Source organism: Pecten maximus, chromosome 1 (genome assembly GCF_902652985.1).
Source record: "Pecten maximus chromosome 1, xPecMax1.1, whole genome shotgun sequence".
Classification (NCBI taxonomy): Eukaryota; Metazoa; Mollusca; class Bivalvia; order Pectinida; family Pectinidae; genus Pecten; species Pecten maximus.
The window spans coordinates 14,305,917-14,332,529 of record NC_047015.1 but is presented as its reverse complement, the minus strand read 5'-3'; the positions used below and the strand labels follow the sequence as shown (position 1 = coordinate 14,332,529).

Genomic DNA, 26,613 nt, shown 5'->3' with positions numbered 1-26,613 from the left:
TGAATGCAAACCAAGTACTACAATGAAATCGATTTCACATGTGCCGTTCTTTCAATTGAACAAACAGGAGATTAGCTGAACATAAAGCCAAGATTTAGCAAAGAGAAAGTGAAGTTTAACGTATCTTAATGTAAATATAACAATTATACGCTTGTTAGATTGTATATATTGTCAAGTAATTTCAAATTAATTTCAAAAGATTAATACGTCAGCAAAGTTTGGAAAAAAAAATGATTGTACCCCGACCGACTATTTTGCTTTGTCCAGTTAACGCAAAAACAAGTTTTCTTTTGAGAAGCTTAATTTTTTGACGGTAACTTTTTGAGAAAAGCTGCATTTACAGTTTTAATTGTACGCATTCATAATAAACACATATTTTTATAAAATATAACATCAGAGAAGATATTAACACAATTTGTAATTTATAAAATACTAGTTTACGAAAATTATACTGAATCTAACATTTATAGTGCACATTTTTTTTTCAGGAATCATGTTAGGTTGCGCTGCTTTTAAAGTGTTTGCCATTTTTCATTTAAGTGTCCAAAATGTGATGTATTTGATGTTAATTATCTGTCATAAAATCATACATAAAATTTGAATCGACTGTAGGCCACCATGCACCACCTCCTTTAAAGTAGTCTTTGATTAGATCGTATAACAAGGGAGACGGCAATTCCAAGTGATGTTCACAAAATGCTTTGATATATTTTGATATGTTCCAGCAGTGTGTATATTTTCACTAGGTACCGATTTGTTTGGTAGATATTAGCGAGTGCAAAACAGATAATCGTTGACAAGGAAAGGCCATTCTACTTGATATGTGTAATACTTGAGATATTTTGTCATTAGGATCTCATTATGTAAATGTTAACGTTTACAATTTTCCTCATTAAAGGTACCCATATAACATTTGGCTACGAACCCTTCTGTAAATACTGTACTTATCGAGGAGATTGTCTAACGGTGAACGACCAGACCACATGCAGCTGTTCAGATTTTGGTTTCACAGGTATGTACAGTATTTGTCAAACTGATATATAACAATGGATGAGAGAAATTATTAGAACTTTTTTACTTGACTAACATTTCAGCACTTGGCATTTCTGATACGTTACTTATGATTGTGATGTTGTACGTCAATTACCGTGATTATGTTGTACGTTAATTACCGTGATTATGTTGTACGTTAATTACCGTGATTATGTTGTACGTTAATTACCGTGATTATGATGTTGTACGTTAATTACCGTGATTATGATGTTGTACGTTAATTACCGTGATTATGTTGTACGTTAATTACCGTGATTATGAAGTTGTATGGTAATTACCGTAATTGTAATGTTATACATTATTTACAGTAATTGTAATATTGTACCCAAATACCGTGATTATGATGTTGTACGTTAATTACCGTAATTGTGATGTTGTACGTTAACTACCACCATTGGAATATTGTACTTTAATAATCGTTATTATAATGTTCCAACGTTGATTACAGTTACTGTGATGATGTACGTTAATTAGCGTAAGTGTAATTTTGTTCGTTAATTGCTGTACATGTGATTTCGTACGTTTATTACTGCTGTTATTGTGATGTTGTTCATTCATCACAGTAATCTGATGTCGTTAATTAATTACCGGAATTGTGATGTTGTACGTTCATAACCGTTATTGTTATGTAATACGTTAATTACCGTAATGTAATGTAGTACGTTAATTACCGTAATGTAATGTAGTACGTTAATGACCGTAATGTAATGTAGTACGTTAATTACCGTAATGTAATGTAGTACGTTAATTACCGTAATGTAATGTAGTACGTTAATTACCGCAATGTAATGTAGTACGTTAATTACCGTAATGTAATGTAGTACGTTAATTACCGTAATGTAATGTAGTACGTTAATTACCGTAATGTAATGTAGTACGTTAATTACCGTAATAGCGATGTAGTACGTTAATTACCGTAGTTGTTATATTGTACGTTTATAACCGTTATTATTATATTGTATGTTAATTACCGTAATGTTATGTTCAACGTAAATTACCGTAATTTTGATGTTGTACGTTAATTACCGTACTAGCGATGTTGTACGTTAATTACCGTAATTGTGATGTTGTACGTTAATTACCGTACTGCGATGTTGTACGTTAATTACCGTACTGCGATGTTGTACGTTAATTACCGTAATTGTGATGTACTTTATAAAAGTAGCAACATTGGTACATTGATTTAGTCATTGTTTTTACATTTAATTCAACTTATAGCATCCCCGAAAAAAAATCTTAGTTTTGGTACTGAGCATGTATTGGCAGTTACAGTTTGTTTACATTCATGTTTAAAAAATTCATGTGTTGTAGGAGCTCAGTGTGAATTCTTCATTCCTTGTGCTTATGACTGTCCGGGAAACTCTACTTGTGTGTCAACAAACACTATGGGTGACTTTTTCTGCCTGGAAAATAACGAGTGTAAGTAGATGAGTGTATCTTTAACCTTTGCTAAATCGGATAAAATGATAATCCCGCTGTCAATAACAAGGCAAACTTATAGTGCTAACTAACTCGACATAATATTACATTTTAAACACGCCATTACAAAATATAGTACACTGTTATCACACTAGAACAAATATATATATAGAGTATCTAAGTGTCTTTAGTGATACCAAATATACTTCACGAGTGTAGATACTATTTTGATATCTAAATATCACATATATTAGCCACAAGAGTGAAATATATTTGGTATTACTAGGGCAACACTGTTAGCACACTAGGGCAGCACTGTTGGCACACTAGGGCAACACTGTTAGCACACTAGGGCAACAATGTTAGCACACTTGGGCAACACTGTTTGCACATTAGGGCAACACGGTAAGCATACTAGGGCAACACTGTTAGCACACTAGGGAAGCACTGTTAGCACACTAGGGCAACACGGTTATCACACTTGGGCAACACTGTTAGCACACTAGGGCAACAATGTTAGTACACTAGGGCAACACTGTTAGCACACTAGGACAACACTGTAAGCACACTAGGGAAGCACTGTTAGCACACTAGGACAACACTGTTATCACACTTGGGCAACACTGTTAGCAAACTAGGAAAACACTGTAAGCACACTTGGACAACACTGTTAGCACACTAGGGCAACATTATTAGCACACTAGAGCAACATTATAAGCACACTAGGGCAACACTGAGCACACTAGGTCAACACTGTTAGCACACTAGGGCAAAACTGTTAGCACACTAAGACAACACTGTTAGCACACTGGGGCAACACTGTTGGCACACTAGGGCAACACTGTAAGCACACTAGGACAACAATGTTAGCACACTAGGAAAACACTGTTAGCACACTAGGGCAACACTGTTAGCATAATAGGGAAATACTGAGCACACTAGGTCAACACTGTTGGCACACTAGGGCAACACTGTTAGCACACTAGGCAACACTGTTAGTACACCCGGAGAAAAAATGTATAAGTTTAAAACACCAAAGATAATGTATACGCGTCAATACACAAACAAGATATCGAAACGACAAAATAAATATAAAAAATTACTCGACCATCTTCCAACTAAAATCCTTAGTACATTATTTCATTTGTTGGTACATATATTGACAGTACTCTTCTATTTTCTCTTCGTAGATGAAGAGTATTTTGAAATTCTGTTGTACATTTATTACGGTATATATTATCGTTTTAGTAGTTCATTCATATGTTGACCATTTGTAATATTAGATAGGGTGCCCGATTTGCCCGACTAAATCATGTTTTTAATACCTTGATCTGAAGCTTCTGTTTGTCTGTGTTTACACTGTCGTTGAAGGACATTTCTCAAATTTCACATGTAGGTTTTGCCAATTCAATTTCGAGTCTTATCAGGGGAAAATGGCCGTTTGGCCGAATTTGAACAGTGGGGTTAGATGTCGCTGTACTGAAAGAGAATACAACCGGGCTCAGTAAAACAAGTAAAAATTAGTAATTATTGTTGAGTAGTTTCAGCTTCATTTGAAATTTGCTTTTAATCGTCATTGGAACCAGGAAGCTTAATGGTATTTAAAGGAAAGTGTTGACTGCAACGCATAAATGGCAGACCTTCAAGTGGATGAAAAGTCATATAATCTAAATGGGTGCTTTGCCATACTTTCTGAGAAATCAGATGAGTGTTACAGGCCCTTTGGGCATCTTATGTCGCAGATTGAACTGACCAAATGTATCTTTATCTTTCAGACCTAACTGAGTGTGGATTTGAATACGGCTGTGAGGATCAACCATGTATTTTTAACGATAGCAACATCCACTGTCAGTGTGGGGATGGTTTCACTTTAGGTGTCGGCAAGTGTAACAACATAAACGAATGTAAAGATCCAGCCTTAAACAACTGTACACAGGAATGTACCGACACACCTGGAAGTTACGAGTGTGCATGTTTTAGTGGATTCATAATGACCTCATTAGGATGTAACGATATCAATGAATGTGCAAACGGTAGTCTAAATAATTGCAGTGACGAGTGCCATAATTTCCCAGGTGGCTTCAACTGCAGTTGTTTTTCTGGATACAATTGGAACGGAACAATCTGTGTTGACATCGACGAATGTTCAAACAGTTCATTTAATAACTGCACACATGATTGTTTCAATTTTGATGGAGGATTCGAATGCAAATGTTTTTCGGGATTTTATGGGAATGACACGTATTGTCTTGACACAAACGAGTGCTCAAGCAGCTCTTTAAACAACTGTACTCAGAAATGTAACAATTTTCCAGGAGGATACAATTGCTCATGTTTTGAAGGATTTTCATGGACTGAAACGAATTGTCAAGATGTCAACGAATGCTCTAATAGCTCTTTGAACAACTGTACTCAGAAATGTAACAATTTTCCAGGAGGATACAATTGCTCATGTTTCGAAGGATTTGTTTGGAATGAAACGAATTGTGAAGATGTCAACGAATGCTCAAACAGCTCTTTAAACAACTGTAGTCAGAAATGTAGCAATTTTCCTGGAGGATACAATTGTTCATGTTTTGAAGGATTCTTTTCAAATGAAACAAATTGTCAAGATGTTAACGAGTGCTCAAATAGCTCTTTGAACAACTGTAGCCAGAAATGTTACAATTTTGAAGGAGGGTATAATTGTTCATGTTTTGAAGGATTTTCATGGAATGAAACGAATTGTCAAGATGTCAACGAATGCTCAAACAGCTCTTTAAACAACTGTACTCAGAAATGTAACAATTTTCCAGGAGGATACAATTGTTCATGTTTTGAAGGATTTTCATGGAATGAAACGAATTGTCAAGATGTCAACGAATGCTCTAATAGCTCTTTGAACAACTGTACTCAGAAATGTAACAATTTTCTTGGAGGATACAATTGTTCATGTTTTGAAGGATTTTCATGGAATGAAACGATTTGTCAAGATGTTAACGAGTGCTCAAATAGCTCTTTGAACAACTGTAGCCAGAAATGTTACAATTTTGAAGGAGGATACAATTGTTCATGTTTTGAAGGATTTTCATGGAATGAAACGAATTGTCAAGATGTCAACGAATGCTCAAACAGCTCTTTAAACAACTGTACTCAGAAATGTAACAATTTTCCAGGAGGATACAATTGTTCATGTTTTGAAGGATTTTCATGGAATGAAACGAATTGTCAAGATGTCAACGAATGCTCTAATAGCTCTTTGAACAACTGTAATCAGAAATGTAACAATTTTCTTGGAGGATACAATTGTTCATGTTTTGAAGGATTTTCATGGAATGAAACGAATTGTCAAGATGTCAACGAATGCTCAAACAGCTCTTTAAACAACTGTAGTCAGAAATGTAACAATTTTCTTGGAGGATACAATTGTTCATGTTTTGAAGGATTTTCATGGAATGAAACGATTTGTCAAGATGTTAACGAGTGCTCAAATAGCTCTTTGAACAACTGTAGCCAGAAATGTTACAATTTTGAAGGAGGATACAATTGTTCATGTTTTGAAGGATTTTCATGGAATGAAACGAATTGTCAAGATGTCAACGAATGCTCTAATAGCTCTTTGAACAACTGTACTCAGAAATGTAACAATTTTCCAGGAGGATACAATTGCTCATGTTTTGAAGGATTTGTTTGGAATGAAACGAATTGTCAAGATGTCAACGAATGCTCAAACAGCTCTTTAAACAACTGTAGTCAGAAATGTAACAATTTTCCCGGAGGACACAAGTTGTTCGTGTTACTATGGATACATTTGGAACGGAACAGAGTGTGAAGACATCAACGAATGTGCGAACAGTTCATTTAATAAATGCACACATGATTGTTTCAATTTTGATGGAGGATTCGAATGCAAATGTTTTTCGGGATTTTATGGGAATGACACGTATTGTCTTGACACAAACGAGTGCTCAAACAGCTCTTTAAACAACTGTACTCAGAAATGTAACAATTTTCCAGGAGGATACAATTGTTCATGTTTTGAAGGATTTGTTTGGAATGAAACGAATTGTCAAGATGTCAACGAATGCTCAAACAGCTCTTTAAACAACTGTAGTCAGAAATGTAACAATTTTCCCGGAGGACACAATTGTTCGTGTTACTATGGATATATTTGGAACGGAACAGAGTGTGAAGACATCAACGAATGTGCGAACAGTACTCTGAACAACTGTAGCCAAGATTGTTTTAATTTGCCTGGAAGTTTTGACTGTAACTGTCATGTTGGCTTCACGTGGAATGGAACTACGTGCAATGACGTCAACGAATGTTCCAACACAACACACAGTCCTTGTCAACAAGATTGTGAGAATTCCATCGGGAGCTATCAGTGCGTGTGTTTTGAAGGATATACCGAGAATGGGACAAACTGTTACGATATCAACGAATGTTTGAATGCACGTTTACACAACTGCAGCCAAAAATGTGACAATTCACCTGGCGGTTTTGACTGTTCATGTTTTGACGGATACGTTTGGAATGGAATAAATTGTCTTGATATCAATGAGTGCTCAAGTAACACTTTGAACAACTGTAGTCAGAAATGTAACAATTTTCCAGGAGGATATAATTGTTCATGTTTTGAAGGATTTTCATGGAATGAAACGAATTGTCAAGATGTCAACGAATGCTCAAACAGCTCTTTAAACAACTGTACTCAGAAATGTAACAATTTTCCAGGAGGATACAATTGTTCATGTTTTGAAGGATTTTCATGGAATGAAACGAATTGTCAAGATGTCAACGAATGCTCTAATAGCTCTTTGAACAACTGTAATCAGAAATGTAACAATTTTCTTGGAGGATACAATTGTTCATGTTTTGAAGGATTTTCATGGAATGAAACGAATTGTCAAGATGTCAACGAATGCTCTAATAGCTCTTTGAACAACTGTACTCAGAAATGTAACAATTTTCTTGGAGGATACAATTGTTCATGTTTTGAAGGATTTTCATGGAATGAAACGATTTGTCAAGATGTTAACGAGTGCTCAAATAGCTCTTTGAACAACTGTAGCCAGAAATGTTACAATTTTGAAGGAGGATACAATTGTTCATGTTTTGAAGGATTTTCATGGAATGAAACGAATTGTCAAGATGTCAACGAATGCTCTAATAGCTCTTTGAACAACTGTACTCAGAAATGTAACAATTTTCCAGGAGGATACAATTGCTCATGTTTTGAAGGATTTGTTTGGAATGAAACGAATTGTCAAGATGTCAACGAATGCTCAAACAGCTCTTTAAACAACTGTACTCAGAAATGTAACAATTTTCTTGGAGGATACAATTGTTCGTGTTACTATGGATACATTTGGAACGGAACAGAGTGTGAAGACATCAACGAATGTGCGAACAGTACTCTGAACAACTGTAGCCAAGATTGTTTTAATTTGCCTGGAAGTTTTGACTGTAACTGTCAAGTTGGCTTCACGTGGAATGGAACTACGTGCAATGACGTCAACGAATGTTCCAACACAACACACAGTCCTTGTCAACAAGATTGTGAGAATTCCATCGGGAGCTATCAGTGCGTGTGTTTTGAAGGATATACCGAGAATGGGACAAACTGTTACGATGTTAACGAATGTTTGAATGCACGTTTACACAACTGCAGCCAAAAATGTGACAATTCACCTGGCGGTTTTAACTGTTCATGTTTTGACGGATACGTTTGGAATGGGATAAATTGTCTTGATATCAATGAGTGCTCAAGTAACACTTTGAACAACTGTAGTCAAAAATGCAACAATTTTCCAGGCGGATATAATTGTTCATGTTTTGAAGGATTTTCATGGAATGAAACGAATTGTCAAGATGTCATCGAATGCTCAAACAGCTCTTTAAACAACTGTAGTCAAAAATGCAACAATTTTCCAGGCGGATATAATTGTTCATGTTTTGAAGGATTTTCATGGAATGAAACGATTTGTCAAGATGTCAACGAATGCTCTAATAGCTCTTTGAACAACTGTACTCAGAAATGTAACAATTTTCTTGGAGGATACAATTGTTCATGTTTTGAAGGATTTTCATGGAATGAAACGAATTGTCAAGATGTCAACGAATGCTCTAATAGCTCTTTGAACAACTGTAGTCAGAAATGTAATAATTTTCCCGGAGGACACAATTGTTCGTGTTACTATGGATACATTTGGAATGGAACAGAGTGTGAAGACATCAACGAATGTGCGAACAGTACTCTGAACAACTGTAGCCAAGATTGTTTTAATTTGCCTGGAAGTTTTGACTGTAACTGTCAAGTTGGCTTCACGTGGAATGAAACTACGTGCAATGACGTCAACGAATGTTCCAACATAGCACACAGTCCTTGTCAACAAGATTGTGAGAATTCCATCGGGAGTTATCAGTGCGTGTGTTTTGAAGGATACACCGAGAATGGTACAAACTGTTACGATGTTAACGAATGTTTGAATACAAATTTAAACAACTGCACTCAAAACTGTGAGAACTACCCTGGTGGGTTTCTTTGTTCCTGTTTCGAGGGTTACGAGTTTAACGACACTACTTGTATTGATGTCAACGAATGTTCCAACAGCTCCAACAACAACTGTAGTCAGGAATGTAATAATTTTGCAGGAGGATATAATTGTTCGTGTTTCGAAGGATTTGTTTGGAATGAAACGAATTGTGAAGATACCAACGAATGCTCAAACAGTACTTTAAACAACTGTAGTCAGAAATGTACCAATTTACCAGGAGGATACAATTGTTCATGTTTTGAAGGATTCTTTTCAAATGAAACAAATTGTCAAGATATTAACGAGTGCTCAAGCAGCTCTTTAAACAACTGTAGTCAGAAATGTAACAATTTTCCTGGAGGATATCATTGTTCGTGTTTCGAAGGATTCCTTTGGAATGATACGATTTGTCAAGACGTTAACGAATGCACAAACATCTCTTTAAACAACTGCAGTCAGAAATGTAACAATTTTCCTGGAGGATACAATTGTTCGTGTTTTGCAGGATTTGTTTTGAATGAAACAAATTGTGAAGATATCAATGAATGCTCAAATAGCTCTTCGAACAACTGCAGTCAGAAATGTAACAATTTTCCTGGGGGATATAATTGTTCATGTTTCGAAGGATTTGTTTGGAATGGAACCTATTGTCTTGATATCAATGAATGTGCGGATATCCTTTTGAACAGCTGTAGTCAGAAATGTAACAATTTTCCCGGAGGACACAATTGCTCGTGTTCCTATGGATACATTTGGAATGGAACAGAGTGTGAAGACATCAACGAATGTGCGAACAGTACTCTTAACAACTGTAGCCAAGATTGTTTTAATTTGCCTGGAAGTTTTGACTGTAACTGTCAAGTTGGCTTCACGTGGAATGGAACTACGTGCAATGACGTCAACGAATGTTCCAACACTACACACAGTCCTTGTCAACAAGATTGTGAGAATTCCATCGGGAGTTATCAGTGCGTGTGTTTTGAAGGATATATCGCGAATGGGACAAACTGTTACGATATCAACGAGTGTTTGAATGCACGTTTACACAACTGCAGCCAAAAATGTGACAATTCACCTGGCGGTTTTAACTGTTCATGTTTTGAAGGATACGTTTGGAATGGAACAAATTGTCTTGATATCAATGAGTGCTCAACTAACACTTTGAACAACTGTAGTCAAAAATGTAACAATTTTCCAGGAGGATATAATTGTTCATGTTTTGAAGGATTTGCTTCGAATGAAACAATTTGTCAAGATATCAACGAATGCTCAAATAGCTCTTTGAACAACTGTAGTCAAAATTGTAACAATTTTCCTGGAGGATATACTTGTTCGTGCTTTGAAGGCTTTGTTTGGAATGGAACCAATTGTGTTGATATCAATGAATGTATGAACACGTCTTTGCATAATTGCAGTCAAAATTGTGACAACTACCCGGGCGGATTTAGTTGTTCCTGTTTCGACGGCTACGAGTTTAACGACACTATTTGTATTGATGTCAACGAATGCTCCAACAGCTCTTTACATAACTGTAGTCAGGATTGTAATAACTTACCTGGTTCTTTCAGGTGTAGTTGTTTCGAAGGATTTGTTTCGGATGGCATATCTTGCGCTGACATTAATGAGTGTCTTAACAACTCATTGCACAACTGTATACAGAATTGTAACAACCATCAAGGTGGCTTTAACTGTAGCTGTTCAGATGGATTTAAAGGGGATGGAATCCAGTGTGATGACATAGATGAGTGTAAAAATGACGTAACGCTCTGCAACGGAACATGTATCAATATCGAAGGAGGATTTCGATGTAATTGCTCTGCAGGGTATACTGCAATATCCAACTATTGTTTTGGTATGTACTAATGTACGTTTTGAAATTAATTCTTCAAATAAACTTGACTTAATATATATAAACAAGACTGTTTTTCGGATTTGCTAAAGTCTTCGGACATTATGTTAGGAATTGTTTTTGATGAATGCTATTAAAACTTGTGAATTAAGTAGATATTTCTTCAGAAAATCATATATAAGACTTCTATTGTATGTCCTCTGAAAACAATTTACTTGCCTGCGTTCGAATTCATTTAATCTTAAACATTGTTAACTGTATTTTAGAATATGAGTTTATTATAATAGTTCACCTGTAAGCTAGTTAACTATCTGGCATTGACACAATTATGCACCCTCGGAATTAATTAAGTTGCTGTCATCAAAATCTGTTATCATTTTTGTAGACAATAATTTCTTGTATATGTTTTTTGTAGATATAAACGAGTGCTTGAATGAAACGGAACATGGATGTGAACAGGATTGTGTGAACGGAAATGGCAGCTACACATGCGCATGCTGGGATGGCTATGTTGCTGTTGAGGGGAAATGCACACTGTCTGTAAACGAAATAGGTAGGTTAGATTCTTGTTATTGTGTTAAGCAACTTTTGTGACTATAAAGGAAAATGTGTATCAAGATATAACTGTCTGGATGTTTTTGCAGTGCAAGTTAAATATCAAGCAAAGAATGTGATGATGTTGCAATCCGTCTGTTGTGGGAAGGATTTTAAAAACAGCTTTAAGGTTTATTTTTGAGGAATGGGATTCATCGATTTTTGATATGTTTGAAGAAGATATCAAACTAGTAATTAACCATCAGGGAGTGACTGGTATTTTTTTGTATGTTGACTTTTCGCCTTATATTGTATAATATTTGCCGAAATAGTGATTCAAGATTTTTGATAAAAGTTAAAGTTTACAAAACGCAATATGTTATGTATAATGATTCTTTTATTTTTTTCAATTTAAGTTTCATGTGTTGATTTAAATTTGTAAGCATACATTTTGACAATCCAATGCCATTGACACGATGACAGATTGTCCATTAAAGTTTGCTGACTATAATTCAATTCCATAGACAAAATGGCAGGTTATGGATGAAGCTTGCTGAATACAATCCAATTACATAGACATAGTGACAGATTATAGATCAAAGCTCGCTGACGACAATCCCATTCCGTAGACACAGGGATAGGTTGTCAATCAAAGGATGCTGATGGCAATTCCATTCCGGAGACACAGGGGCATATCAGTGGCATCTTGCTGATGGCAGTCCAGTGTCATTGAAACAATGACAGATTGTGCATCACAACTTGCTGATGACAATCCAATGTCATTGACACAATGGCAGATTGTGCATCACAACTTGCTGATGACAATCCAATGTCATTGACACAATGACAGATTGTGGATCAAAGCTTGCTGATGACAATCCTTTTCCTTAGACATACTGACAGATTGTGGATCAAAGCTTGCTGATTACAACCCTTTTACTTAGACACACTGACAGATTGTGCATCAAAGCTTGCTGATGACAACCCTTTTCCAGGTGCACTTTGTTTCATACATATTGGATGTTATTTGCTGTAGGTGTCAGTACGGGATCTTTGTTGTTTTCCGTACGAGATCTTGACCATCAATGGGATTCCAGTCTGCTAGACCGGACATCTATCTACTTCGGAGACATCACACGGGATTACCTATCAAATGTAAGTACGAAAGTTTCAGTTTGCACTCTCTTTACTCTCTTGTGTAGTGTATTTGAAGACTGCATTTTCGGAAATCTACCTGCATTTGAAATGTTATTGAAGATCATTGTTCACGTAAGTTTTTTTTTCAGTTGTTTTATCGTTATCACCCTGGTTTGCGCTTAGAGAATTTGTTTTATTATTACTTTGATTTTAACAAGATTGTGGCAGTCATTGATATGTAATTATATCCTTGGTCATTTGTCTTTCTCTGTTTATTTAATGTCGTATTTTTGTTTTGTTCATATTTGTCCTAACTTCATCGGATGCCTACTTCGAATTATAGTTTGGGCTTCACTTTGGTCTGAATTAGTTGAATGTCTCGTTAAAGTGAATATTGAATTGTAGCATACATCCTTAATATCACGCTTTGGTATTTGATTTACTTTACATGTTTACTCGCCTTTCGAAGAGGAGGTAACTAATGATTTTACACTAGTATCAGTTTCGACATCGGCGTCAGCCTTGGTTTATAAACGTTAATCTATTCTGCTAGTGTTGAAAGGTGCCCTTAAACTCATCAATAAGTGTTCTAAGGTACCGATATTTGGTTTGAGGGTTTCTTTGTGTTCACAGTCATGCCGTATCTAATATTAAGTACTAATACTGGTAGGGACAGACATAAGCCATCAAATAGTAAATACATGCGATTTGAATATAGGCATCATTGCATGTACCAATACCTGGTATTGATGCTTCAGTTCGGGCTTACAATTAATTACCCAAGTAGCACTGGAGAATATCGTGACAAAATTTTGGAAGTAAATATTTTACCATTGGTCACATTTTCAGATATCGCTATTGATGGTAAATGAACCAGAGTTCCGGAGTGTCTACATCGTGATGGCAAGGTATGTTTGGGGGGGTCCTCAAACCTCACTACCGCTTTGTATTACCGGTGACTCACTTGTATGAAACTCGTTTTTTTACTGAACAGGATGAAATGGAAGCGTTTCTTTCTCTTACCTATTCAAGAATTGGTGGCAGTATTGCGCAGTTACAGCAGAAATTCTTTTTCATAAAAAGGCAATACGTCGTGTTGCTTCAGTTCATATATAATGGCATTCGCGTATTCGTCAGTTATGCATATCAAATTAATGAATGAATTGTAAACTGTATACGTTTGTAATTCGATATAGAGAAATTTGAGACATTGTAATTAAGTAGACTATAGGTCTTAAGACTGAATCTCTATATCCGATGCTGCCAATAGCACAAGGCCTGGAGTACAAAGTACAATTTTCTTTCTCTCTTTGAATTGATTTTCCCAGCAAGTCATGCTACTGCTATTCTTATCATATACATGCCCTCTTTATTCCGTCTTCAGTGTCCTCAAGCTTATTTATGGGGAAGACATAAACTAATCAAGAAAAACATCAACATCAGCCAGGAATGTAATTTTATTAATTGTAGTCTCATTTTTTTGCTGTTTTAGGGCTTACTTGTTTTTGTAATTTCCGTTCCTGATATTTGGGGTCGGGAAAGAATTTGTAATTTTGGTTCCTGATTATTTTGGGCCGGGAGTGTAATTGTTATTTGGGTTTTTGATTATTTGGGACCGAGAGTGTAATTGTGATTTCGGTTCCTGTTTTTTGGGGGCCGGGAGTGTAATTGTGATTTCGGTTCCTGATTTTTTGGGGACGGGAGTGTAACTGTGATTTCGGTTCCTGTTTTTTGGGGGCCGGGAGTGTAATTGTGATTTCGGTTCCTGATTTTTTGGGGCCGGGAGTGTAATTGTAATTCGTTTCCTTATGTTTTAGGGTCGAGAGTGTACTTGTAATAATTGCAGTTTCATTTAAACCTATATTAAGGCCGGGATGTAATTTTAATTTCATTTCCTGTTGTATTAGGATTTCGTTTTCTACCATTTAAGGACCGGCATTTTAATCGCAATTTCAATTATTGCTGTTTGATGGCCGGAAATGTAATTTTGATTTCATTTCCTGATGTTTTGGGGCCGGTTGTGAACTTTTGGTTGTCATTTAATTTAATGATATCTTAGAACCGGAAGTGAAATTGGAATTCAATTCCTTATGTTTTACGGCCCGGGTATAGATGTAATTTCCTTATATTTCATAGTCGAGTTATAATGGTAATTTCGTTTCTTAGTGTAATTCTAATTACTTTTTCTTATGTTTTAGTTTCGGGAGTGTATATTAATTCGTTTACTTCTGTTTTAGGTAGGGAGTGTAATTTTTATTTCGTTTACTTATTTTTAAGCGTAGGGAGTGTAATTTTTATTTCGTTTACTTATGTTTTAGAGCCGGGAGTGTAATTGTAATTCATTTCGGTATATTTTATGACCGGGTTGTAATAGTGTTTTCGTTTCCTAATGTTTTAGGGTCTAAAGTGTAATTGTTACTTCGTTTACTTATGTTTTAGGGTGTGGAGTGTAATTGTTATTCCGTTTCCTTATACTTTACAACTGGTGTATACAATGAAGTAATTATTTCGTTTTTCATGTTTCGCTGCTTGGTTGTAATTGCTATTCCATGTCCTGATGTTTTACGATTGTTATATAGTTATTTCCTTTCTTATGTTTTACGGCCGGTGTATAAGTGTAATATTACAGCCGATGTAAAATTGTGATTTCGTTTTCTTATGTTTAATGGCCGAGAGTGTAATTGTAATTAAGTTTTCTCGTGTTTTAGGGCTGGGAGTGTTATTGTTGACGGAGCTATTGTAGCTTCGAATGCTGCAAATCTTACTCATTTCGAAGGAATTATCCAAACAGCGGTCCAAACCTCGTCTCTCGGTAACATCAATGTGGATCCAACTTATCTGATGTTATCACAGGAAGGTATGTCATTAAGTGAACTCCTGACACACGTTCAGGGAAGTGCATGTACATATTGCTCTGAGTTGTAATAACTGTGACCCTGCTAAATATAAATCACCGTTGTACTAAAGGAGACACATTATACCGTTATTCTTTATATATGTAATGTTTTATTTAGTGTCATTTTATTGGTATTATTATTACGTCATCACTGTATTGGTAGATCAAAATATTGTGACGACAGAGTATTGTCACTCAATCGTCACGCATCAATTGAAATACCCGTTGTAACATACGTAAATTTACTCACGTTACGAGGAAAATGTCCTTTGAAAAATGTTTTATTAGATTTCCACATAGAAACTAGTATAACAAAAGTGAAACGAATATGATTTCTTTCCATTTGACTTATATCATTGTTTTTCGTGCATACATCACTATATAGATATTATTTGTTGACAGCTGGTTACATTCATTTGTTTACAGTGGGTTATATCAGCCGTGTTACTGTCGCAAGCCCAACACACACCATTCTCAGTGGTAACCACACTGAAGTCCTATGTGAAATCGAGGCTGTTGCGTTGCCATCGAGACTGGAGGTAAAATGGAAGCTAAATGGTATTGATGTCGTTCCTCTAGCAAATTCCCGTGTGCAGTCTGAATTAAATGCCGATCCGGAAAACCCCGCCAGATTTATCAACAAGCTGACGTTCAATCCTATCATCTTTCAGGATGCAGGTGAGTATATATCACATACTGTCAAAACGGAAATCAATTCTCTTATATCCTTTCGTCCTTTTAGGAATGGGCAAATTGAACACATTATATATGACATTGCTGATAATTGTATAAGAGAAATACGTGACTGTAGAATTTACACAATGGAATGGCACGTATAGATAGTAATATATACTATACCAATCACATAATAAACATAACACTTGAAGTATAGTGATCTTGTTCTATTTGATATTATTTTATTGTCTATATTGATTATAACTGAATTCTTTCACTTTGTGTTAATCATTTGTATGCTTTTATATAATTTTAGATATGTATTTAGCCTACTATACGGCTGCTTTTTATCACTTTTTAAGAACTTGACAGTAAAAATGTTTATTTTGTTCCAGGTAAAGCCGAATGTTTTGTCAAGATTGGATCACTTTACGGCAATGCCTCGGCGACGTTGGCAGTATATGACGTTGATATTCGACCTAAATACGTGTCTGCAGAGCGAGGGAAATCCGTCAACATCACATGCACTGTCCTAGGGACACACATCAATGGAAGTCTACCTGATATCACATGGTGCAAGAATGACATCCTATTGCCGTCATCTTCGGGTTTGTTATTTTGCTTTGTTTTACATCTTCCCAATGTTCGGCGTATACCAGAGGAGCTAATAGTAGCTTAGAAAAGACACGAGAGAATACTTACCTTTGCATGAAACTGTAATTCTTAATACGATTAAACGCGGGCATGATTCTTAACTCGATAAAGCGAGGGCATGATACCCAAAATATAAATCTGCCCACCTTCTTGTACGATCATTATGTCACATAACACAATTCTTTTTTTTTATGTCGAAATGCCATTCTAACTAGTTGAGATATCCGATAATATTTAGAGCATTTAGGAGCGTTCTGTGCTGTGCTGTCTTTAAACGCAAATATGATATCTGAACCAAACATATCATATTTTTCCTATGTTCTTTAATTTGTTTCTGAAAAAGATGCTCAATTAACATTTACTAATAATCGTACTTGCTTTATTATTTTAAACTTTCAGATGTAACCAGAACCTCGTCAGCAGATAATAGAACACACGTGTTGACAATCGCGTCTTCCCAAGACTCGTCCGCTGTATACGGCTGTGGACTTGCTAATAGTGGGACACTTTGTCAAATAGACATGACACTGTTTGTATACACACCAAGTGAGTATGGTTGATTTATTGACTGTTTGATGTGATTAATTAACGCTCATCAAGGCTGCATCCGCTGTCGATTTAACGTCCTCACCAGCAATACGGTCTTAACGACAGGCTGAGCAGGTTATCGACAGGAGATAAAAGGAGTTAAACTGTTTTAGACATAGAAGGAATTTGACAAGATGACACAAAGGGGATGATGATATATAACGATAACTTACGATATAGACTTACTTATATATCATGTTTACAAAAGTGTTTACTTACCTCTGTCGCCTTGTTCCATTTAAAGTGTGGCGAGGTTTTAAAGAGCTTCATTCATTGCGTAAAATTTGGCCATAACAGCAGAAAGTGCTGCGTCTCCTTTATGTTAATCAACGCTTCTTATGTTTCTCCTATATAATCATGTGAAAATAATATTTGCAAAAATAATTCAGATATGATATATTTAACTTTAATGTACGAAAGAGTCTTTCTTACAGAATATGATAATCACATTTAGTGTGTAGTGAACCAGTGTACTACTCTTGCCTTTTTTGTCTACTTTTGTTTGTTGTTTTTCGAGTTTTGTGTTGATACTTCATGAAACGTTTATGAAATGCTGGTATTTGACCTTTATTCTTGTTCCTGAACATGTGATCCTGATAATTGAATCTCATTGACTCTCCAGGTGACAAGCCATGCGAGATTAACACAGATGACACAGGTACTACCTGGAACAAAACGTTTCCGGGTCTTACTGCATTTGGCGCATGTCCAGCAGGACAAACAGGTACTCTTCAAATTTTAGTTTTTACCATCCGTTGTTCTTTTGGACATCTTAGATGTATTTTAAAATGTGTAGGAAGCCATTTTCATAAAACCATAATGGCTGACGAATAAAAAAGCTCTCACTTCAATACTAATGCATCGCCTATTAGGAGCAATTGCTGGAATTTCAAGGCTACGTAAGTTTAAACAAGATTTCAAATCAGAAACATTACCATTATGTGAAGTGAAGTACAAACCCCAATGATTAACTAGACATTCCATTACACAGGCATTGCATCACGAGAATGTGTCCGGAATGGCAATAATGGAAATTGGGGGCCTCCAAATTACTTACAATGTGTCAAACAACAGCTAAGAAACATATCCGATCAGGTAATGTAGCGTTGCATCTACTTTCATTTACTCTCTATAATTGTTAGATATCGCTGCAAGAAAAATACATTGAAGACACATTTCATGCCAAATATGAACTCAATTGCATCGTGCTGTGGATTCTTTATTGTAGCACTCATCAGTAAAGCAAGGAACAGAAACACTTTCAAATATGGAAAAGATGTTAGAAAAATCAAATTATAGAACTTAATAAGAGAGGGAGGTGCGCTTTCCCTGTAGACAAACTAAAACTGTTTTCCTTTTTCTTTGTGTACGTGATATATTTTTTGGCTCATTCACTTCCTCAAAATTGAAGCAACTCTATGGACTTTATTTACAGGTAACTCAGATACAGGCAGGTCTGGCTGTAATTCCTCTGGCCGATCTCCTGTATGATATGTCCAATGCGATCGCTACCATAGTTACGGGCGATCAGCTGACTGTCGGTGACCTTGGATCAAGCGTTAACATTTTAGCTGGAATCGCCAACATTTCCGAGAAACAGCAGGCAAACATCAGTGCTTCAGAAACAGAGGTACCAAAATCAATATTGTAAGATTAAATCAACATTGGAGATAAGCGATAGATAATGCGTTCAAGATTGTGTTTTTTGTCCTGAAATAATCATTTGTCTTTGTACAGGTAAACGCATAGCATGACCCGCATAAGACTATGAGCAAGAGGTATAACATTGATTGTCTTTTTACATGAACGGATAGCAAATGTTAGGATAGCTTTCATGGGGTCGGAGTATCTTACTGAATGTGTACACAATGTACCAAATAATTAAAGGCGCTCTTATTTAACATTATAGCGCATAGCTATTGATCAGGGTTGCATTTTGTCACAGAGTGATCCGACTTTTTTGTCACTATATGCGGGTCTTCGCATCTTTTTCTCTCTTCTTATCATCCCCCGCCGAGGCCGGGATATGCGAATAGATTCTTCGCATCCATTTTTCTGTGTATTTGGTCAACACCGTTTCCACAGCATATGCAAAAACCGTCAGTTCAATTTCATGAAACATCGTGTGCAAAGCAACCTTGAGTCCATCATGGGGTTTGTGGTATTATAAAATATCTCATAATTTAATTGTTTATGTTTTCATATTACTATACATTGAATCACATTACCAAAATCACACATAATCAAGTGTCCAAAAGACATGCCCTAGTAGTATTTTGCGTTTGAATTTGATCAGTAGTACTAAAGTGAATGTATTTTTATAGAGTATTATTCTTTGCTATATTAAAAAGGGAAGCAACTTCAATTACAAAATGCATTGTTTCGTAGGAGAAACAGCATAGGGCAGGATCACACTGCCTTGAAAATACACTTATGTATTTAACGGACTGTGAAAATATGTATGAAGAACTATAGATCCCAATGTGAATTTGATCTGTACATCAATGGATCACAGCATATCTTTGGTGGTAAGGGTGACAAAGATTGATCCAACACCTTTTGATCAATATGTTTTATCAATGTTATATATATAATTCTAAAATGCCATTTACTTCGTCATTAACAGGAATTCGTTACAACAGTGGACTTGTTGTTGAATGTCGGCTCTAGTGACACATGGGCGTCTTTACAAACTAGTGTATGTATTAAACCTCTGTAATTTTGCTTGTGAAAAAATAGTAATACCGAAATATAGATTCCTAAAATATCTTTGAAAATATCAAATTATATCGATATGGGTCGATATTGTATTTTTACAAATCAATAATGCGATTGGATAAATGGGACGTGTCCCTAACTTTAATTGTAGACACGAAGACAGATCATATTGATTGTAGACATCACGACAGATCAGATCTTATTGTAGACATCATAACAGATCAGATTTGATTGTAGACAACACGACAGATCAGATCTTATTGTAGACACCACGACTGATCAGATTGATTGTAGAGACCACAACAGATCAGATTTGATTGTAGACATCACGACATATCATATTGATTGTAGACATCACGACCGATCAGATTTGATTGTAGACATCATAACAGAACAGATTGATTGTAGACATCATAACAGATCAGATTGATTGTAGACATCACACCAGATCGTATTGATTGTAGACATCACAACAGATCATATTGATTGTAGACATCACGACAGATCAGATCTTATTGTATACATCATAACAGATCAAATTTGATTGTAGACAACACGACAGATCAGATCTTATTGTAGACATCACGACAGATCCGATTTGACTGTAGACATCACGACAGATCAGATTCGATTGTAGACACCACAACAGATCAGATTCGATTGTAGACACCACGACAGATCGGATTTGATGGTAGACAATATGACAGATCAGATCTTATTGTAGACACCACGACAGATCAGATTGGATTGTAGACACCACGACAGATCAGATTTGATTGTAGACAACACGACAGATCAGATCTTATTGTAGACATCACGACAGATCATATCTTATTGTAGACACCAAGACAGATCAGATATTATTGTAGACACCACGACAGATCAGATTGGATTGTAGACACCACGGCAGATTAGATCTTATTATAGACACCACGACAGATCAGATTTGACTGTAGACACCAGGACAGATCAGATTCGATTGTAGACACCACGACAGATCATATTTGACTGTAGACACCAAGACAGATCAGATCTTATTGTAGACACCACGACAAATCAGATTTGACTGTAGACACCACAACAGATCAGATTTGACTGTAGACACCACCACAGATTATTTTATTGTAGACACCACGACAGATCAGATCTTATTGTAGACACCACGACAGATAAGATCTTATTGTAGACACCACGACAGATCAGATTGATTTTAGACACCACGACAGATCAGATTCGATTGTAGACACCACGACAGATCAGATCTTATTATAGACACAACGACAGATCAGATTTGACTGTAGACACCAGGACAGATCAGATCTTATTGTAGACACCACGACAGATCAGATTTGACTGTAGACACCAAGACAGATAAGATTTGACTGTAGACACCAAGACAGATCAGATCTTATTGTAGACACCAAGACAGATCAGATTGACTGTAGACACCACGACAGATCAGATTTGACTGTAGACACCAAGACAGATCAGATATTATTGTAGACACCAAGACAGATCATATTTGACCGTAGACACCACGACAGATCAAATTTGACTATAGACACCACGACAGATCAGATTTGATGGTAAACAATATGACAGATCAGATTTGATGGTAGACACCACGACAGATCAGATCTTATTATAGACACAACGACAGATCAGATTTGACTGTAGACACCACGACAGATCAGATCTTATTGTAGACACCACGACAGATCAGATTTGACTGTAGACACCAAGACAGATCAGATCTTATTGTAGACACCACGACAGATAAGATCTTATTGTAGACACCACGACAGATCAGATCTTATTGTAGACACCACGACAGATCAGATTTGACTGTAGACACCAAGACAGATAAGATATTATTGTAGACACCAAGACAGATCATATTTGACCGTAGACAACATGACAGATCATATTTGACTATAGACACCACGACAGATCAAATTTGACTATAGACACCACGACAGATCAGATTTGATGGTAAACAATATGACAGATCAGATTTGATGGTAGACACCACGACAGATCAGATCTTATGATAGACACCACGACAGATCAGATCTTATGGTAGGCACCACGACAGATTAGATTTGATGGTAGACAATATGACAGATCAGATTTGATGGTAGACAACATGACAGATCAGATTTGATTGTAGACAACATGACAGATCAGATTTGATTGCAGACAACATAACAGATCAGATTTGATGGTAGACAACATGACAGGTCAGATTTGATTGAAGACATTATGACAGATCAGAATTGTTCTTGCAATCCAAGGATTCCACGCTGTATATACAGACAAATCGTTTACACAATTGGAGTATGTGATGACTTCTCATAGGTTCCTACGCGTCAACGTGACAGATATTGCGGAAAAGCATATATGCGATATTGCTATGAAAACGAGTTACCACGATATAAAGGTCAAGCGGCTGGGTTAATCTATTGGTGTGATGTCACTAATCCCTGGCATTTTAAATTTGGTATGATACATGCAAAGGATTCATAGAAGACTGTGATACATGCAAAGGATTCATAGAAGACTGCATCTGTTGAGAGCGTACTCCTTGGAATTCGACCGATAATGTAACACGTAGAATGGAATTTGACCGATGACGTGACACATAGAATGGAATGAAACTGACGATGTTACATGTAGAATGGAATTTGACTGACGATATAACACGTAGAATGGAATTTGACTGACGACGTGACACGTAGAATGGAATTTGACTGACGACGTGACATGTAGAATGGAATTTGACTGACGACGTGACACGTAGAATGGAATTTAACTGACAATGTTACACGTAGAATGGAATTTGACTGACGATGTTACACGTAGAATGGAATTTGACTGACGATGTTACACGTAGAATGGAATTTGACTGACGACGTGACATGTAGAATGGAATTTGATAGACGATGTAATACGTAGAATTGAATTTGACTGACGACGTAACACGTAGAATGGAATTTGACTGACGACGTGACATGTAGAATGGAATTTGACTGACGATGTAACATGTAGAATGGAATTTGACTGACGACGTAACACGTAGAATGGAATTTGACTGACGACGTGACATGTAGAATGGAATTTGACTGACGATGTGACACGTAAAATGGAATTTGACTGACGACGTGACATGTTGAATAGAATTTGACTTGACGATGTTACACGTAGATTGGAATTTGACTGACGACGTGACACGTAGAATGGAATTTGACTGACGACGTGACATGTAGAATTGAATTTGACTTGACGATGTTACACGTAGAATGGAATTTGATTGACGACGTGACATGTAGAAAAGGATGTTTTTCTCGGTTTGATTAATATATTCGTATTCCTAGATTTGATTTTTTTATCTGTTCGTTGAGTAATGCCCTGCACTTCAGGTTAACATATTTATTATTATTATTATTTTACTCTACGCAAACGTAGCAAGAAGATGTGCCAGCAGCATCCGTCATGGAAGCAGTCAGTACATTTGGAAAAACAGCGGTTAAATCTTTACAGGAAGGAGAATTGCAAAGCATAAGGAAAAATAACATCGGTAAGTGTGTTTCACTTGGTGAGCAGAATTAACGTATGTATGGGGACATGGCGACAACTTTTGTTAAGAAACAGAATGGGTATCAGATTTCCATTAAATGTTTATTTTGCGTTCACCCTTTACTTATCCTCTTTACAAACAAAATCCACACACTAGGAAACATATTAAGTAAACATATCCGTGGTGATTGGAGTAGTAATATCTATATAATAGACGTCATTTGTAAACATTTCTCCTGACATTAACTTGAATATTGATTATAAACACATCAACCAGCATTAATCATTTGGATGATCCCGGAACCATGTAAATATACTAGTGATATAATTAATCTGATTTGCTTCAGTGGCCGACTTTAGAAGGTCTACTGCGGAAACTATTAATTTCCCGTTCAACTCAACCGGAAGTGGATCGCAGAATGATGTTGGAGGATCCCTTGTCATGCGCAAGGAAACTATCACAAATAGCCAATTAGATGGTGAGATAAAACATTATGTTACCCTACATGTTGGGTACGGTCATTTGAAACTAATTTTAAAACATAAACAGTCAAAATTTGAAAATGCCTTATACCCATGACAAAAATGTTTTACTTATTTTCCGATGGATTATTAAAACATTATCAACCATTAAATATTCATATTTCTTTGTTAATTTTATATAAATGCTTAAGTAAGTTTTAAGGTATAACTGATTATTATTGCGCATACATTCAAAAATATTGGGATGTTCAGGAGGGAATGGCACAGTAGACTACGTAGCTACATTTTACAAGACACTGTCTGACTTCATACCTGTTGGTACTCAAGAGACTGGGCAGTAAGTATAATTTCATAATCAACATGGGGTGACAAAAAGTCAAAGTAACATAATATTTGTAAGCATGTTTTTTCACAAAACTTTATTTGCATTGTCTGTATGTTTAACATTCGTATGATGTTTTTTGTCATCCATTTGTCAACAACAGTTTGAGATGTTTTAATAAAATTGTCTCGTCTGGTCATGATGTATAATAGGTAAATAGATGACACTTAAATGTGTTGATTATTGAACTCTCGTTTGATTCGATAATATAGAATTTTAAAATAAATGTGTTAAAGGAAACAATACAATATAATTTCTTCAAATTCAGGGTTGATGGACAAAGATTAGTGAGTGGTATTTTAGCCCTAACACTGACATCTGGTCCCCAGGATAGACTGGACCCTCCATTGGAACTCCAATATCATCACACCGAGGTAGGTACAGGATGCGGAAGCTATTACATTAATGTTCACTACTCTGCATAGTGATTGGCGGATTTGAAAATTTCATTTCAATATTCAAGGTTATTACGATCTTCTTACACCACAGGCAAGTTACTTTCGTATCATGCACAATGCTCCCTGTGTTCGGTTTAAATGCCTATATAAAGAAAATACTGAGTAGATCTAAATCGTTATCTGAAATATCTGTCCTTATTATGTGTTGTATTATTGTTGATGTTCTATTTAGAAGTAACTTCCTTTTTAGGAATTTATTGGTGAACGAGCCTGTGTGTTTTGGAACTTCAGTTTACCGTAAGTACTCACGCTACTATTTATGACAATACTTCTTATTATACTTGTAGGAAATATTGCATTCAAATATCGCTATACGATGAAGGCATCTTTCATCTGAATACAACATCCATGTAGGTTTCTGTAAAGCTTATTCTCAAGGTCTCATTCCATGGATATAATTGCGAGAGTTAATTACATTGGAATTGATACCAGAGAGAATACTGGCAGGGTAAATAAACCCGTGTAGAACAATTTTCTATCTTTTAATGAAAGTCAACCTCATTGAAACTATGGGGAAAGCTCATATTTTTTCCTTTGGAAGGACAGGATGATCGAAGACGTGTCAGAGAATAGTCTTATTGGAAAATATATCAACACACATTAAGTTAACTAGAGTATTGTTTGATGTGTTTACAGTAACGGAGGAGGATGGTCCACAAAAGGTTGTGTGGTTGTCTTCTCAGACGCCAACAATACCAAATGTCAATGTGATCATCTGACAAACTTTGCAGTTATGATGAGCCCCTATACAAATGTATGTATTTGATGAACGTTTAATGTGTTTTTATCCCCTTCGGGTATAGAAAATTGTTTCTTGGAATTGGTACTTTCTATTTACAGAAAGAAGATTCATATCAGACATCATTTCAATGTTAAAATAAGGAAGTTTTCATACATTATTATCTAAAATCACAATAGTAAAATGTCATAGACTTAAACATTACAAACCATGCAGTAAAAAATAAATTGTCATGCAGTGAAAATTACAAGGTTATGAACTTAACAATAAAAAGTCATAGACTGAAAAATAAAAGATCATACACTGAAAAATAAAGGTCATGCAGTGAAAACTACAGGGTCATACACTGAAAATTAAAATGGTCGTGCAATGAATGATAAAAGATCATGCAGTGAAAAATAACGAAAGGAAAACATGGCATTAATAAACAAGTGTTATTGATGAAAACATCATTATAAACAAAAATAGACCTGGTACTAAAGGACAAACTGCGCTTCGGACATCAATAAAAATTATTTGATTTTATGTAGATAAGATTTTTTTCTTGTTTCCAGAAAGAGAGTATTCATCACAATATATTGGGGATGATGTCCATAGTCGGGTGTGCTATATCCCTTGCTGGTATGGCTGTGACTATTCTTTGCCATTTACTCTGCTGGAGGTAAATTGAAAAAAATACAACTTAGCGTTATTTTCTTTGAAAAGATATAAACTAGCAAGGTGCATATAGATAAGACAAAAATCATACTCAACGGGAAGAGAGACTGTTTTGTTATCTAGAATTAACGTATACATATTTTGTGAAATTGTTAATATATGCTGAAATGGAGTGACAATGTCGTTTACTAAAGATATGACCCAGGATCTTGACCTGATGGATCAAATATGGGAAACGGTTAAGTTCCGCACTTTAAGTATATGCACATATACAAAT

General features: G+C 35.9%; 1 protein-coding gene across 1 annotated transcript in view; it reads left to right on the top strand.

Moving 5' to 3' along the window:
- Nucleotides 1–26,613, top strand: part of LOC117325680 (fibrillin-1-like) — an 86,531-nt gene that overhangs the window by 48,962 nt on the left and 10,956 nt on the right. Inside the window, 22 exon segments of the mRNA XM_033882098.1 lie at nt 899–1,012; nt 2,365–2,472; nt 4,248–6,231; nt 6,233–10,842; nt 11,255–11,392; nt 12,410–12,528; nt 13,360–13,418; nt 15,219–15,367; nt 15,833–16,084; nt 16,477–16,689; nt 17,135–17,281; nt 17,946–18,047; nt 18,315–18,418; nt 18,759–18,953; nt 19,950–20,021; nt 23,507–23,618; nt 23,965–24,096; nt 24,353–24,437; nt 24,751–24,856; nt 25,131–25,177; nt 25,577–25,694; nt 26,234–26,340. Of these exon segments, the coding sequence (XP_033737989.1) occupies nt 899–1,012; nt 2,365–2,472; nt 4,248–6,231; nt 6,233–10,842; nt 11,255–11,392; nt 12,410–12,528; nt 13,360–13,418; nt 15,219–15,367; nt 15,833–16,084; nt 16,477–16,689; nt 17,135–17,281; nt 17,946–18,047; nt 18,315–18,418; nt 18,759–18,953; nt 19,950–20,021; nt 23,507–23,618; nt 23,965–24,096; nt 24,353–24,437; nt 24,751–24,856; nt 25,131–25,177; nt 25,577–25,694; nt 26,234–26,340 (9,073 nt within the window).